At 39.1% G+C, this 14,499-nt stretch overlaps 1 protein-coding gene across 1 annotated transcript in view; it reads left to right on the plus strand.

Moving 5' to 3' along the window:
* Positions 1-12,094, plus strand: part of LOC104963962 (ras/Rap GTPase-activating protein SynGAP-like) — a 13,290-nt gene extending 1,196 nt beyond the window's left edge. Inside the window, exons 2-10 of the mRNA XM_010792660.1 lie at positions 489-690; positions 1,387-1,577; positions 2,585-2,789; positions 3,620-4,198; positions 8,178-8,525; positions 8,640-8,912; positions 9,049-9,210; positions 9,603-9,814; positions 11,487-12,094. Of these exons, the coding sequence (XP_010790962.1) occupies positions 489-690; positions 1,387-1,577; positions 2,585-2,789; positions 3,620-4,198; positions 8,178-8,525; positions 8,640-8,912; positions 9,049-9,210; positions 9,603-9,814; positions 11,487-11,601 (2,287 nt within the window). The 3' untranslated portion in view covers positions 11,602-12,094. The remainder of the gene's footprint in view (positions 1-488; positions 691-1,386; positions 1,578-2,584; positions 2,790-3,619; positions 4,199-8,177; positions 8,526-8,639; positions 8,913-9,048; positions 9,211-9,602; positions 9,815-11,486) is intronic.
* Positions 12,095-14,499: the final 2,405 nt, after the last annotated feature.

Genomic DNA, 14,499 nt, shown 5'->3' on the forward strand with positions numbered 1-14,499 from the left:
ATCCTCTAGGGGGGTCCGGGGGCATGCATTTTTAAATGTTGAAGTTAAAAGCATCAATCTGGTGCACTTTGAGAGCAACATTAGGAGATCTATGGATACATCTCTCAACACCCAGATGAAACAGAACTTTAAACAGATTTTCTTTTTCTTTATGGATATTTTACAAATCACTCTCCTTTTAAACTGTATTCTTGTTTATTAATAACAACTTGTTTTTACTGTCATATAAAGACATTACAAAATGATTAATGTAGAAAACAATGGAACAGTACGGAAGAGGATTAGGGCCACATGATTTTTTTTTTGGGAGGATAATGTGGCCCTAATCCTCTTCCGTAGAACAGTAATGAAAGTATCCGATGGTTGCAGAAAAACATACAACACAAAATATGAGATTTTATACATCCTTCCACTTCTATGGCTCACTGTAGAATATGTTTCCATCTTATTATCTGCCTTCATGTGTCCTATCCTTTTTGTCTCTGCAGATTTGGACCCAAGGAGGAATACATGTATTTCATGAATGAGTTCCTGGAGATGGAGTGGGGCTCTATGCAGCAGTTTCTCTACGAGATTTCAAACATGGAGGCTGGAGGGAACGCTGGAGGGTTTGAGGGCTACATTGACCTCGGCAGAGAATTGTCAATGCTCCACAGCTTACTGTGGGAAGTCATGGGCCAGCTTAGCAAGGTAGGTGCAATAACACACTGGAACATTACAATTAAACATTTAATATGATTTATTTCTCTGATTTAAGATTGTAGAGAGAGGAGAAGCTGGAAAATGAGTTTCTGCAGTTCTCTATCTATCATGCACAGGATGAATATTATTTGAACTCCATTAAAAGTGAGCTGGAATTACTGCTTTAATATTTAATATATTGCTCGCACTGTTAATTTATCAAAACTGGACGGTAAATGAAAGTTTAAATATATTAGGCTCGGCACTAAATTGTCTTAAAATGTTTTGCTTTTTGAAATGGCTGTGCTCTGTGTTTCAAGACATTCTGTGTTTTATAAATGACATTGAATTGTACCAGTGACTCATGAATCACAGTGTATGCGAGTCCCTTGGTCACGGTACACTTGAGCTTGGAATATCTTCTACATGGCTGCAAAAAAGTGAAATAATCTCTCTCCTGATACAATTCAAACACCTCAAATAGGGATATCTGCTGATTTTAAAGCTCTCCATATCCTAAATACTTTTAAAACATGCAGGAAAATAAATGAAGCTAGAGTAGGTCATCATGTTTACCTTTTCCTGCTCAGAGTTGAACAGCTAACACAATAAAATCCTGGGTGCAGGAAAGGTTGGGTATACTTCTCTTATACAGCATATAAGCATTTGGATTTCCTTGATTTCTGAAACCATTTCCTACTGTAGGATGCTATTCTGAAACTCGGACCCCTGCCCCGGCTGCTGAATGACATAAGCGTCGCCCTGAGGAACCCGCAACTCCACATGCCTGCAAATCAGCAGCCGGACCGACCGAAGGACAGACTCTTCTCGCGGCCATCGTTCAACCGTCTCATGTCCTCTGACTTCCAAAGCCTTATGATGCGTGACTTAAACAGGTATGGTTTCCTTTGTTATGTATTTCTATTGTTATTACTTCTGCTCGTGAAATGGGATTTGCATGTCCTCAAAGAGTACCGAGCCAAGATCCTTCTAAATGTGAGCAGAGGATTGATCCCTGCTTTTCAAGACAATGTGCAAGGTCATCATTTTAAATGTGCACCACATTAGAAAGAAATAACAATTTCTAATGGGTGTAATTAACTGTAACACACAAAAAAAGGGCCAAGAACGTACAGTACATGACCATTTAGTTGATCAAAACATTCATATTTTTGAAGGGGCTAATGCAAAAGCACCTCTTAAGGCTTTTTAAGTAATTAATCAATCAGTAATTGCCAGCACCATCTGTTCCCAGACTCTCTTACCCACACCTCTTTCTTCTGTGTTTCAATTCATGTCAGCACTTTGCAATTGCCACGAGACAGTTGCTCTAATTACAGAAAGACTGTTTGAATAAGAACTCTTTAAGTAAGAGAAAAAGAGCCATTAATTTAGAGCACTTTTGGAATTATATTATTCCAAGTAGTAGTCTGTTGGAACACAATCTGCAGCAGTAAACAAGGAAATGAACGAGAGAGAGACTCAAATCAGCTAAATTCACACGTTTCAGAACATTATGCAACAGTTTCATGATACATCTTGCGAGGTTGTTGCAATCCAATAAAATAGACCTGTGCATAAATTCAAATGACAGAACTCTTTTGTGTCTCTCATTATGAGGTGAGAATAGCAAGTTTCATTTTCATGTGAAATGCTGCGTTATTCTTTAGAAAAACATTCTTTGATATCATCTTTGATAAAATCACTCACACTGTAACGTCTTGCAAGCAATGCTGAAGGGCTGAAATGAGACATTGCCTCATATTAAGGGCTCACGAGCAAAAAGGTGGTTGGGAACATCTATCCTCTGCTAACACTTGTATTTCTCTACAGTCCATAGTTAAACATTAAATGGTGTAATAATAAACCCATAAGTTTGTAATGACTTTCTGTGTGTGTGCAGTTCAATAGACATTTCCCGCCTGCCCTCCCCTACGACGGGAGTCTCAGCTGTGGAGTCCCTATCATCGAATCTGAACATGAGACGCCATGCAGAGCGAGACCTCCGCTCGTCGAGGGAAGTGTTCTACGTGACACGCCCGCCGCTGGCCCGATCCAGCCCCGCCTACTGCACCAGCAGCTCGGATATCACTGAACCGGACCCAAAGGTGCGTAGCATAGAGTACAGTAGTTCTGTGAGATGATTAATGTCTTATTTCTTGTTTCTTAACCCTTCTCTGCAAGTATCAGCCATATAATACTATAATAAGAATGCTAGCATATTAGCATTATAAAATAATCTAGTATAATGTGACTGATTTGACTTTAGTATCACACTATCATCGACTCACGGTGAGCACTTGATTGCTCTCTTTGTTTCTGATTGACTTGGAAAACCGAATATGGGTGAACTATAATTTAACTTGAGATCATAATAACAGGTTTTTGGTGATGTGTTATATCAGAGCCATTGTCAAGTCTTGTATTTGATTTGATAAAATAGATCCTAATTTTCCTAATTAATTACATAAATGCATCAAAAGGACATTAGGTGATTGTCGCCTCACAAATGAATTAGTCATTAATAAACTATTATGAAAGTTCACGTGAAATCATATAGCATTTTTTAACAAGACGCGATATAAATGTTAAAAAAATAGTTGCATGTTTTTATTTTAAAAAAGAAGGAAAAGAAGCTGAAATTGAAAACAACAAAGAACAGAATGTATACCGTGTAAAACAACAAGTAGAGACTGTAAAGCGTCTTTGAGTTCATGAAAAGCGCTATATAAATATAAACTATTATTATTATTAGAATTTCTATATAACTGCCTATACGTGCTTTCTAAAGGCATCAATATAACTATGTATGACATCCAAATGTTTCTAATTTAAAACCACAATACCAAAATTGACTGCACATAACTGTACTGTGTTTTTATTTACAACAAAATCTGTCCAAAATCCAGCTACTAAAACGTTGTATTGTTTCTCTCAGATCCATAGTGTAAATAAAAGCGTGTCCATGATGGACCTCCAGGACTCCCGTATGAACAGCATTTCCAACCTCAACTCTGTGGGAGACATGCTGACCTCCTCTCAAGCCTCCATTGCCGGCCTGGGCCACAGCTTCGGGAACCTCTGCGGTCCCCTCCGGATGGGGGGGCACCTGCCGGCGGGGTCCGCGGGCTCCGCTCTGAGGCTGAGCCAGATGGGCCACATAGGGGGGCCCACCGAGTCCATCTCCCAACAGCAGCAGCAGGCAGCAGCGGCCATGCACTTCCCCCTGTCTTTCCAGAACCCGCTATTCCATCTGGCCGCCCAGAACTCTCCGGCTCAGCCTCAGCCTCACCCCCCTCCCCTCCTCCTCGCCCCAGAGCCCGAGAACGGTCACCACGACTATGCACCGGCTTTTGGCAACAGTGCTTTCTCCCGCAGCGAGGACTTGTCCGCCCTGCGGTCACAGAGCAGTCTGGTGCAGCCCAGCATCGTCCACTCACACAGCTACAGCGATGATTTCACCCGGCAGAATCAGAGCAACGACTACGCCTGGCACCAGCTGTCACTGCAGGTGCAGGTAGGAAACTCTCACTTATCTCCACACTTCAAATATCACAGAAAGACAGTCTGTAACGATATGCAGCAGTCAGTTCTACTTACTTATTTTTTAAATATCTAAGATGCACAATAATTATTTAAAGGTAATAATGATAACGATAGTATTTGCAGCTATCAAGATGTTTGCTACTATTCAATGTGATCAATGATTGAGACAAGACTGTCTGCCCACAATGTCAGTAACATTTACAAATGTACAAAATAAACTACAATATGATTTGACATTTAAATAAAAAACAACCTTTTTCTTTTAGTAAAAACCAGTTAAGATAAAGATGCTGAAGATGACAATGTGTATCAATATTTTCACTTTGCATAGATATTTGAATTTGATTAATATTTCATTTGATATCATACCTAGCTTTACCCTTTTATCCATACTGTTGATTACCATAAAAGAAACCTTGACTGGTAATATATGTATAGATGCAACACATCTCTCCTGTAGGAATCTATAATTTAAGGTTTGGTTGAAAGCTGTGTAATGTTACACCTTCCATAGCTCCTCCTTTTAAAGGCAAACAGAAAAATGAATAGATTGTAAACCAAACTCTGTAACAACGGAAAGTCTTTCTGCTTAATACTGGATAAAACACCACTACATCAGGAAAGACATTGGTATCCATGTTCACACTGAGCTTTGGTTGAATAATACCCAGTATGCTTTGGTGGTTTAAACAGAGCGCCACTAGGGGGAGAACTTTCTGTTTGTCCATGAACGCACTTTGCTCTCTCCTTTCTGTTGTTCACTTGAATCTGTTGCATGGATCTCAAAGTGCCTCTATTTATGTTTAAAATAATTCAGATCTTATTGTTCATCTTGTGAATGTGTTTTGTTTATTTTTTGATACTGGCTGGTACCCTTGTTCTTGGTTGATTGGCTGTCAGACATCTTATAGTTTACACTAACTTCATATTAAAGCATTGTGTAACAAAGGCTGTTGTTCAAGACAAAACAGGTAGCCATTTAAAACTTAAAATATTTTTTAGTGTAGAAATAAGGTAAAACAAAATTGCACTACTGGAATTCTCCTTATTTTTAATGATATTTCAACACTAAATGGTTGTAAAGTAAAACACAAAACGTGTTGGACTTCCTTTACTGCAGTATACGTTGCGCATTAGTAGATCTTCTGGCTCATGTCCCTTATTTTAGCTACTATTTTCTTCATTTAAGCATTTCTTAATTTCAATACAAACGCAGTATTTTCATCATCACTGCTGAATTGAAGTGAAGACAGTCGCAGCCAAGATAACATTTTTTCAGTTTTTCTTGAAAAGTACCTGGATTGTTTTTGATCTATTTCAGGCCAAATTGCCTGATGTCTTGTCATTTATACGTATGTGATTTTAACACTGTGGTTGAGCTACAGAAATGTCTTAATGGTTTCACTCTTGCAGTTAGATCCTGCTTGTCTAGGAATTTGTACTGTGTTCAGAGTTGATTCACAGTAAAGATGCAACGATGAGCCAAAAAATATTTGGACGATCAATTAATCAGTAATTTTTCATGCAATATGGTAAAATGCTGTTTTCAGCCTCTCCAATATGTAGATTTACTCACTTTCTTTATCGTAATAAACCAAAGCTCTTTGGGTATTGGACTGAAAAAAAACTTGGAAGATGTTTTACTCTTTTCTGACATTTATAACCAAACGATTAATCTAGAAAAAAAATCCTAAATGGAGAGCAGGTAAATCAATAATGAAAATCATTGTTGGTTGCACCCCTGAGTTTGAGGTTAAGGAACAAAATAAAACAGGAAATGCCCTCACAAGAGAAGTGCAATATGCAAATCTAACAGTGATTCATCCAACGCTTTTGATGGATGCTTGTAATTCTGCAGACAACAAAAACTGAAACAGGATTTCTCACTGGTCTGAACGGTGCAGGGTGCTCGACACCAATCATGCTGTGTGTCCTTGTTTCAACAGGCTGGAAAACTAGCGGTCATAATTGTTGATACTACACATATACATACTTTAACCCTCTGTGTACTGCATATACGACTCTTGAGAGTATAGCCTTGCTAGTAAAAATGGACTTACTTTTGTTGAGTTTTTTTTGTACATTAATGCATTTACAATTTGTACAATTACTGTCAACGTTTTTCTTTAAAACACATTAGTGCCCACATTATGGACTTTAATTAAACTGTCACTTGTTTGCTAAAGTTTAGTTAGGATAATTGTGGTTTTGGAACAGCTTTTTGGTTAATCTAAGGCAGCTTCTTTAACCATTGGTGATGAACTCGGTGTCTGCTGATCTATATCACACTGGTTTACGACAGCATCTCTATGTAAAATCATAGTTTAATGATACAGTCATGTAGTCTCAAGCTATTTCTGTCGTGCTGCGTGGGCCTTAATGGAACAAACATCACAAGCCTCCTTTTTATTAATACAGATGGCGTGTCAGAACAGGGCATTATCTATCCGTCAATCCATCTCTACCTGACTCTATACTGCTAGACAGCAAGCTACATGTGTATTCATACATTCTGCTGTTTGTTCATTAAGCACTAAATAATTTAGAGAGATGACAAATTTCTGACAGTCCAGACCTCTAAGGTCCACTGGGACAGGTCTGTTTGTTTCCACAGAATCATAACAAACAAACATCAGCATTCAGTTTTTGTGCAACACATACTGTATCTGGAACAAACCCAGGAAACCTGATGTCTGCTCCAATTCCAATGGTGTTTACTGAAGGCTTAAAATGTTTCCATTTGCCACTAAATTACAATTGTATTTCCTTTATATCTTGCCCTTTCACCACAAACAGAGATGGCAAAAGTACACACATCCATACTCAAGTAGAAGTACTCAAGTAGAAGTACAGATACTCGTGTTTAATAGAAGTACTGACTAAACTTCTTTACTCAAGTAAAAGTATGGGCTTTGAAATGTACTTAAGTAAAAGAACCCATAACTACCAACTGTTTTAAAGAGTAACTGGTAACTGTACCTCACTTTATATTAATAGAACATTAAAGATCTTCTATTTCAAGTTGTAATTATGTCATTGTTAGCTAATGAATGTTTCAACACTTGAACAACAACCATTTAGAACAAGCAAAGAAAAACTAAGTGGGGATATAAACGCCTACATTGTAGATTCTAGGGTGACTCCACCTCTTCCTTGGAAACAACACAACAATTACTATTATGGTAATGCTTTAAAAAAAAACTGAATTGAAGTGAGTTATATGGTGAACTTTATTTAAAATTGTGGGATCAATTAATGAACAACCCAACTAAATAATCGTGTTTGTGTGTGTATTTGTTTGTGTGCGTCTGTTTGTGTGTGCAGAATGATAGACAGCAAGTGGAAATGATGGATACACGGATCGTGTTAAAATCAATATGCACAATAACTAAATAATAATGATCAGGCCACCAAACGCAGATTAAAACTAAAGTTACGAGTCTGTTTCGAAAATGTAAGAAGTAGAAAGTAGAGGTATTTGTGTTAAGAAGTAAAAGTAAAAAGTCGTCAGAAAGATAAGTAGTGGAGTAAAGTACTTGAGCACTGTAACATTTTTTAAAAAGTTTACAATATTCAACAGTTTTATAATCAAACTTACCATTTTTTTTTTATGTGTTGATGCATTTTTTATATCTTTAAAAAAATCACTTGAAAACTCTACCTGTTCTTTTTGTCCACCCATTGAAGTCGCTGAGTGTAAAACATGTGTTGTACTTTCAAATGATTCAGATGATTTCTTTATTTGAAGGATAAATAGCCAGTTAAAGGTCTGCAGTGAATGTGCTTGAAAAGGGCGGCAATGTGTTCTGCTGTTTGGCTTTGTGTCTTTTTGGATTTAACCACCTGGGCGCTGGAAAGTTGGATATTTTCATGCTCGACACAAAATGAGCTTCAGTACACATTTGATTCATTTTCTTTTTTTTGTCTCTTTCCTCATTCTCTGCTCTCAGGAGTCTCTCCAGCAGCAGCATATGATGGGTGCCGCATCTCAGACCCCCACAGGGACGGGCACCCCCGCCTCCCTGGCCACACCACCCACCACAGTTCACCCTGTCCGCCAGTCATCCATGGCTCCGCCACAACACCTCAAGTCACAGCGGTCAATCAACACTCCAGTCACCGCCACACCTCCAAAAGTTCGCCCGCAGAGCAGGAACCTCCTCCTCGACTCTTCGGAGGGCAACTTCACCGGCAGTGGGCCAAAATTGCGCCATCCACGGCAGCAACATCAGCAGCAAAATGAGCATCAACAGCAGCTACATCAACAGCAGCAACTTCAACAGCAGCAACTTCAGCAGCAACTTCAACAGCAACTTCAACAGCAACAACTACAACAGCAGCAACTACAACAGCAGCAATTACAACAGCAGCAACTTAAACAACAACAACAACAACAACAACAACAACAACAACAGCAGCAGCAGCAGCAGCAGCAGCAGCAGCAGCAGCAGCAGCAGCAGCAACAACAGCAGCAGCAACAACAGGAATCGCAGCTGTCGTTGACTGACAGTCCTGCTCCCGGACTCCCTTACCAGAATAGCTCTGCCAAAGAGAACCAGGGCCCGCAGGCAGCAGCAGAGGAGTCAACAGACACTCCCACAAAAAACACCAAGAAGTCTCAACAGACACAATTGCAGCCGCCACAGCCGCCACAGCCGCATCTGCTCAAACCAGGCAATAAACAGGTCAATCTCACTACAGTCTCCTAAGTTAGAGCTTGGCGGTTCTTACATTACACAGTTTGCCATTACATTGACATGTTTTTAATGTATTACTAAAATGAAGATCTGAAATAAAGCGTTTTACTGTTTTTTGTTTCAGGGTTCTCAGTCGACTTTGACCACCACGGGCCTCAATGAACGGACAGTGGCCTGGGTGTCCAACATGCCCCATCTCTCTGCTGACATTGAGAGCCTGCGGCCGGACCGTGAGGGTCAGCTGAAAGAGTACTCCAAGAGCATGGACGAGTCCCGACTAGAGAGGGTCAGCGCATTTGATTTATTACCAGCTCTTTTCTTTCTATTAATAGGTGACAGTCAATCTGTTCTGCCCTATAATAGTAAATATCAGAACTATGACAAAATCATACATGAATTACATAATGGTGGCTGTTTTCTGGGATAAACAACTCCCACTGACTTTCCTATTTTTAGAAACACATGTATCTGCAGTGCTTATTGCACAGCAGATACATGTGTGAATGCACACATTTAAGATGACTGTAGTCCCAATGCAGCTTTGTATAGTCTTACCCATTGAAGCTTATAAAGGAAGCTGCACAACAGACCAGTGTCTTTATTGATAAAATGACTCGTCATTTAGGAATATTTCTGAAAACAGATGGTGACACAGGTGCATTTTTGTTTTAATTTTAGGCAAAAGAGTATGAAGAAGAGATTTTTACCCTGAAAGAGCGTCTCAAGATGTCTCATCGCAAGCTTGAAGAATATGAGCAGAGACTCATGTCGCAGGAACAGCAGACAAGCAAGATCCTAATGCAGTACCAGAACCGCCTGGACAACAGTGAGCGGCGTCTAAAACAGCAGCAAGTGGAGAAGGACTCTCAAATCAAAGGCATCATCAACAGGTGATAAGGGTTCAGGTTGAACTACAGCTGGCAGAAGTACGGCTATGATGCAACTAAGGTTTCTCTATTGCAACGCATTTGTCATACACGTTTCTACTTGGTAAGGAAATTAAAACAAGCTTTTCAGTAAGTCACTCAAAGTGCAGCAAGTTATTGATTGCAGCTTTACAAGCGCAGTTTGAATGCTACAACAAAATGTATCTACAGGGGAATGTATACAGTATGCAAGAAAAGGTTACAAGTGCTGAAGGGCTTAATTAATCTGGTTATTGGTAGGAATGCCTCCATTTAAAGAAATGTTTTAGTCTGCTGTACATACTGTGACAAATCTATCGGTGGTCAGTGAAGACAGAAATATCCAACGGCAATATGTCCTGAAATGTAAGTTATTTAGTACATGTTTGTGTTCAGTTAAATGCAACTTGCATGATTGTTATTTACCAATTTTCATGGTCTTATTTGATTTACTTTCTTGCTTGGAAGATACTGCTCTCAATTGTGCGTGAGTCAGGACTTAGCATAGCTTAGCATAAAGACTGGGAACAGGGCGGAAAAGCTCCTACCTTAAAAACCAGACCAACTCATTTCCAATCAAAGAAGCTGTGCTCGCTCCAAAAGTTTCTAAATTTAGCGAGAACATTAGCAACAAACAGTTTTTTTTTTCTGACAATTGTGCGTGGGTGAATTTTCATATAACTGCCCCGTTTTGATTAGCTAGCTGTCTGCTCTGCTGCTTCACATGGGCTTGTTCCACCTTCACCAATGATGCCCATTTTGGGATTAACCAGGATTTCGAAGTTGGGTTCGCTGCTGAAATGCCCATTGTACAAGCCGTCCTCATTCAGCTTCACAACAGTCAATGTTTTAAATACATAATTTGAATGCAGCCATCTCCTAATATTCGCAAAACAGTAGTGGGTGGAGACACGCAGTAGACTTTCCATTTTTCTTTTACAGATTCTTCCAGAAATGTGCATACATTCCTGACCTAAAGACAAGCCCACTCAACATGCTCCATTGTACCAGTACTGTGTAGTCGGAAACCCTAGTACCTTTAACGCCCAGAGATGAAAGTAGTATTGATGTTATCATTCAACTCTCAGAGAGAAATCAAAAAAGCAAATCTAAAAATATTTAGAAATTGAAGGTTAGTTCAATAGCAATAACAATAGTACCTATAAAATCATACCATTAAGGCTCATGCTTTAACATATACCTTTTTAAGAGATTGGTTTTATTGGCTGTAGCCATGTGTACTTCTACTTCCGACCCAATGAAATGCTTAGTGCATTACATTCAATTTATCTTTGTATAACTGGAGTATACAGAGCTCACATCTCATCTCATTTGGTTGAAAGTCTCCTCGAGTTGAATTAAACTTTTCCTCTGATTACAGACACAGCAGATAGGCGCACACTTAACTTTCCTACACACACCCATTTCAAGTTGTGCATCTGAACAGCTGAATTTGAACTTCCCAAAGTGTCCTGAAGGCAGCTCAGATTCAGCATCAGGAAGCTCTGAGGATAGCTGAACACACACAGAAAGATGTCAAGACCTTAATATCATCATATGGCCACGTAATCTTAGAGTAAATTTGAAGAACACCGGCTTCGTACCCTTATTTATTTATTGTCAACCGGTATGCTTGTGTCTATTTCCCTGTTGTCAGACTCATGGCTGTGGAAGATGAGCTGAGAGTGGGTGCCATTCCTGATATTAAGCCTCGAATCCTCACTGACCAGGTTTGTGCCTGTGTCTACATCTTTATCATCCCTATTTGCTAAGCCAGTCATGTCCTAAAACAGCTTGCATCATTCTTACATCACATTCAGCGCATTTGCCAAAGCCAGTGCAGGGGAAAAGTTTGCAGCTGTCATACACTTCAACTGTTCCCATCTCTCTAAAGTACGTTTATGTCACATCTGAAATACCATTTCACCAGTTCACTGCACATGCTGGAGCGGAGAGCAAAAACAAGGATGCTAAAATTCAAGAGCCGGAATGCAGCTTAAAGTTATGTGCAGCGATTAATGTATTTCTGGGAAGGAATAGCAAGTCTTCAACACTGAAACTCAATAATTTTTCCACAACAACAAAAATATGACTCAGAAGCATTCATCATTAGAAATCCTTGACTGTGACTCACCAGCTGCGTCACAGTAATTCTGCAGGGCTCAGCGTCGTGAATGCACCGTGTGGATTGGAAGATGTGGAGTGTGTGTGTGTGTGTTTTTGTTTGTACTGAAATTACAACTTTAGCTGTCACTGAAATACACAGTCCCCTTATTTCATGACTCAATTTCAAAAGCAGATAGAAGTTGCTTCTTTAAAACTCAGACCTAATATAGAAGAGTTTCTTCACTGCTCTGAGATAATAGTTTTTGTGACTTTTCAAACAAAAGAGTGTGTGAAGAGAATGCCGTCCAAACATTGCAGCCCAATTTAGAGTGTTGTAAAGCAGGTTTGGTTTGCAAGCCGTTTTTTTGGCTCAAACTTGGGTCAAAGCTATAAAATCGAACTCATCAGAAGCATTTGGTATCATACTCCAAGTATGTGTTGAGAAATGCTATTCCTTCAGAGAGTGTGGCAGAGTCTGGATGAATGTGTGAATGTAAACAGTTATTTCCCATAGACAAAACTGAGGATTCAGATTTAAAGGAATATCAACATTTCGGGAAATATGTCGAGAATGCTTCCTTGCCAAGACTTATTCTGCGTTATAGACAATTTGACACGAACCTGTTCATAATGCTACTTCAAAATGTACAAAGAAATGCCTCTGAAAGCTTGAGTCCTTACTTTTGAACTTCATCTACCCCAATTGAAAGAAAGAGATGTTTGATGTAGACACAGTGCACATTTTAAATAGTTAGCTATAAAATATAAGGCAATTTAAAGTGTGTTTGCCTGTATTTAATTCAAATAATACACGACATGTGTCCAATGTTATTAGAAAACTGGTTATGGTAAACAATCTCTGAAAGATTTCTTCTCTGCAGTTATTTGGGCAGACTGCACTGCTGTGAGTTTAACATTGTGTACACTTGCCAACGAAACATGTTAGTGTGGCGTCGTGCACTATGAAAGCTGGAGGTTGAAAATTGGACATTTCAATTGGGGAAATCTTGGCTTAATATGAGAAGAGTGTCACCACTCTCATGTCTGAATGTTAAATATGTAGCTTGAACTAGAACTCTGTTAGCTTATCACTAAGACTGGAAACAAGTGAAAACAGCTAGCCTGGCTCTAACCAAAGATGCAAGTACTAACATGGAAAACAACAATTTTCTGTTTTTAAGGGGGTTATTTGTTGGACTATTTCTTGGCCAGGAGCAGTAACTTCTCCAGTCTCTGCTGGTTGCTCCCAGCCAAGAAATGCTCCAGAACACGACACCCTTTAAAATGAAAAAAAAAAATAATTCACACTTCCGTTTGGGTACGGCTTAAACAAACAACTTATAATGTGTTAATAATTAGCTTTAAAGGTGCTGGTAAACAGATTTTGTTGCCTTTGAACAGAAAATAATAAATAAGCTAGCCGTTTTCCTGTTAGTAGCTATGCTAGGCTAAGCTACATATTGAATCTTACAGACATGAGTAGCATTTTGGAGAGTGCTCTTTTTATCTAACTCCAGGCAAGAAAGATAATAAATACACTTCTGAAAAATGTTGAACTATTCCTTTAAACCTGCGTCTTTGTAAAGCTGTAAATGGAGATAAGTTGTTTCTTCATCTGTCTTCAATCTATCAACCAGGGTTATGGCCATCCAGGATCCTGACTGTCAATACCAAAGTGACCAGAGCTCATGATGGTCACTCAAGTGTAACACACATCCTACAGAAACCCATGAAGAGAAGCCCTGCAGTAGATCCCGCAGGACCACTGGAGGCTTCATCTCACAACGTTCTTAAAAAAACTTTGCACATATTGAAACTTTGCCTGTACCAGAACTTGACAATCAGTTTAGCAAGAGGACCAACGTGTGCAGTGAGTCGTCTGCACATTTTTGACCGAAAGATAAGCCAATGCCACACCAATGGCAATACTGAACCTAATGAGTCTATTTATTTAAACTGGAGAGTGAGAAGAATTGTGCAAAAATCTGGGAATGAAGATGGATTTATGATTTTCCCCGCTACAAACAGCACACTCATTTCTCACTTAAGTGGCTGCAGAGAAAATGTAGAAAAGGCTTTTAGAAGCAGAATATCCCCTAATGGTGACGCCAGTTTCATCTATATTCCTTGGATACAGGGCCCAACAAAGACCTATATTACTATTTGATCTGATTAAATCATTTAGTAACATGTTCCCGCTGCAAAGGTGGTTATCATTATGAATTTAACACCCTTTTTGCATCCTTCATATTACAGCCATCCCATGTGAATAGATGCCAAACGAGACTTACAATCAATGAACTGCTTTAAATACAATCTAGACCTGCTGTTGGTTACATTTTCCTTCGGTACACAGTGTAAAGCCTGAAGTGTATAGAAAAGGTATTTCTTGAAGCTATTCAACTTTATAACATTGAAACATTTACATAAATAATCTGGCATTATAATGTGTTCTGTTCACTTTGTATTCATAATATTAATCATAATAAAAAAAAATATATATGACATTTCAAAACAATGATACAAAGTGCTCCATTAAACACCTGATGTGAGGGAAGGACCAT

Source organism: Notothenia coriiceps, unplaced genomic scaffold (genome assembly GCF_000735185.1).
Source record: "Notothenia coriiceps isolate Sejong01 unplaced genomic scaffold, NC01 NC01_scaffold00036514, whole genome shotgun sequence".
Lineage (NCBI taxonomy): Eukaryota > Metazoa > Chordata > Actinopteri > Perciformes > Nototheniidae > Notothenia > Notothenia coriiceps.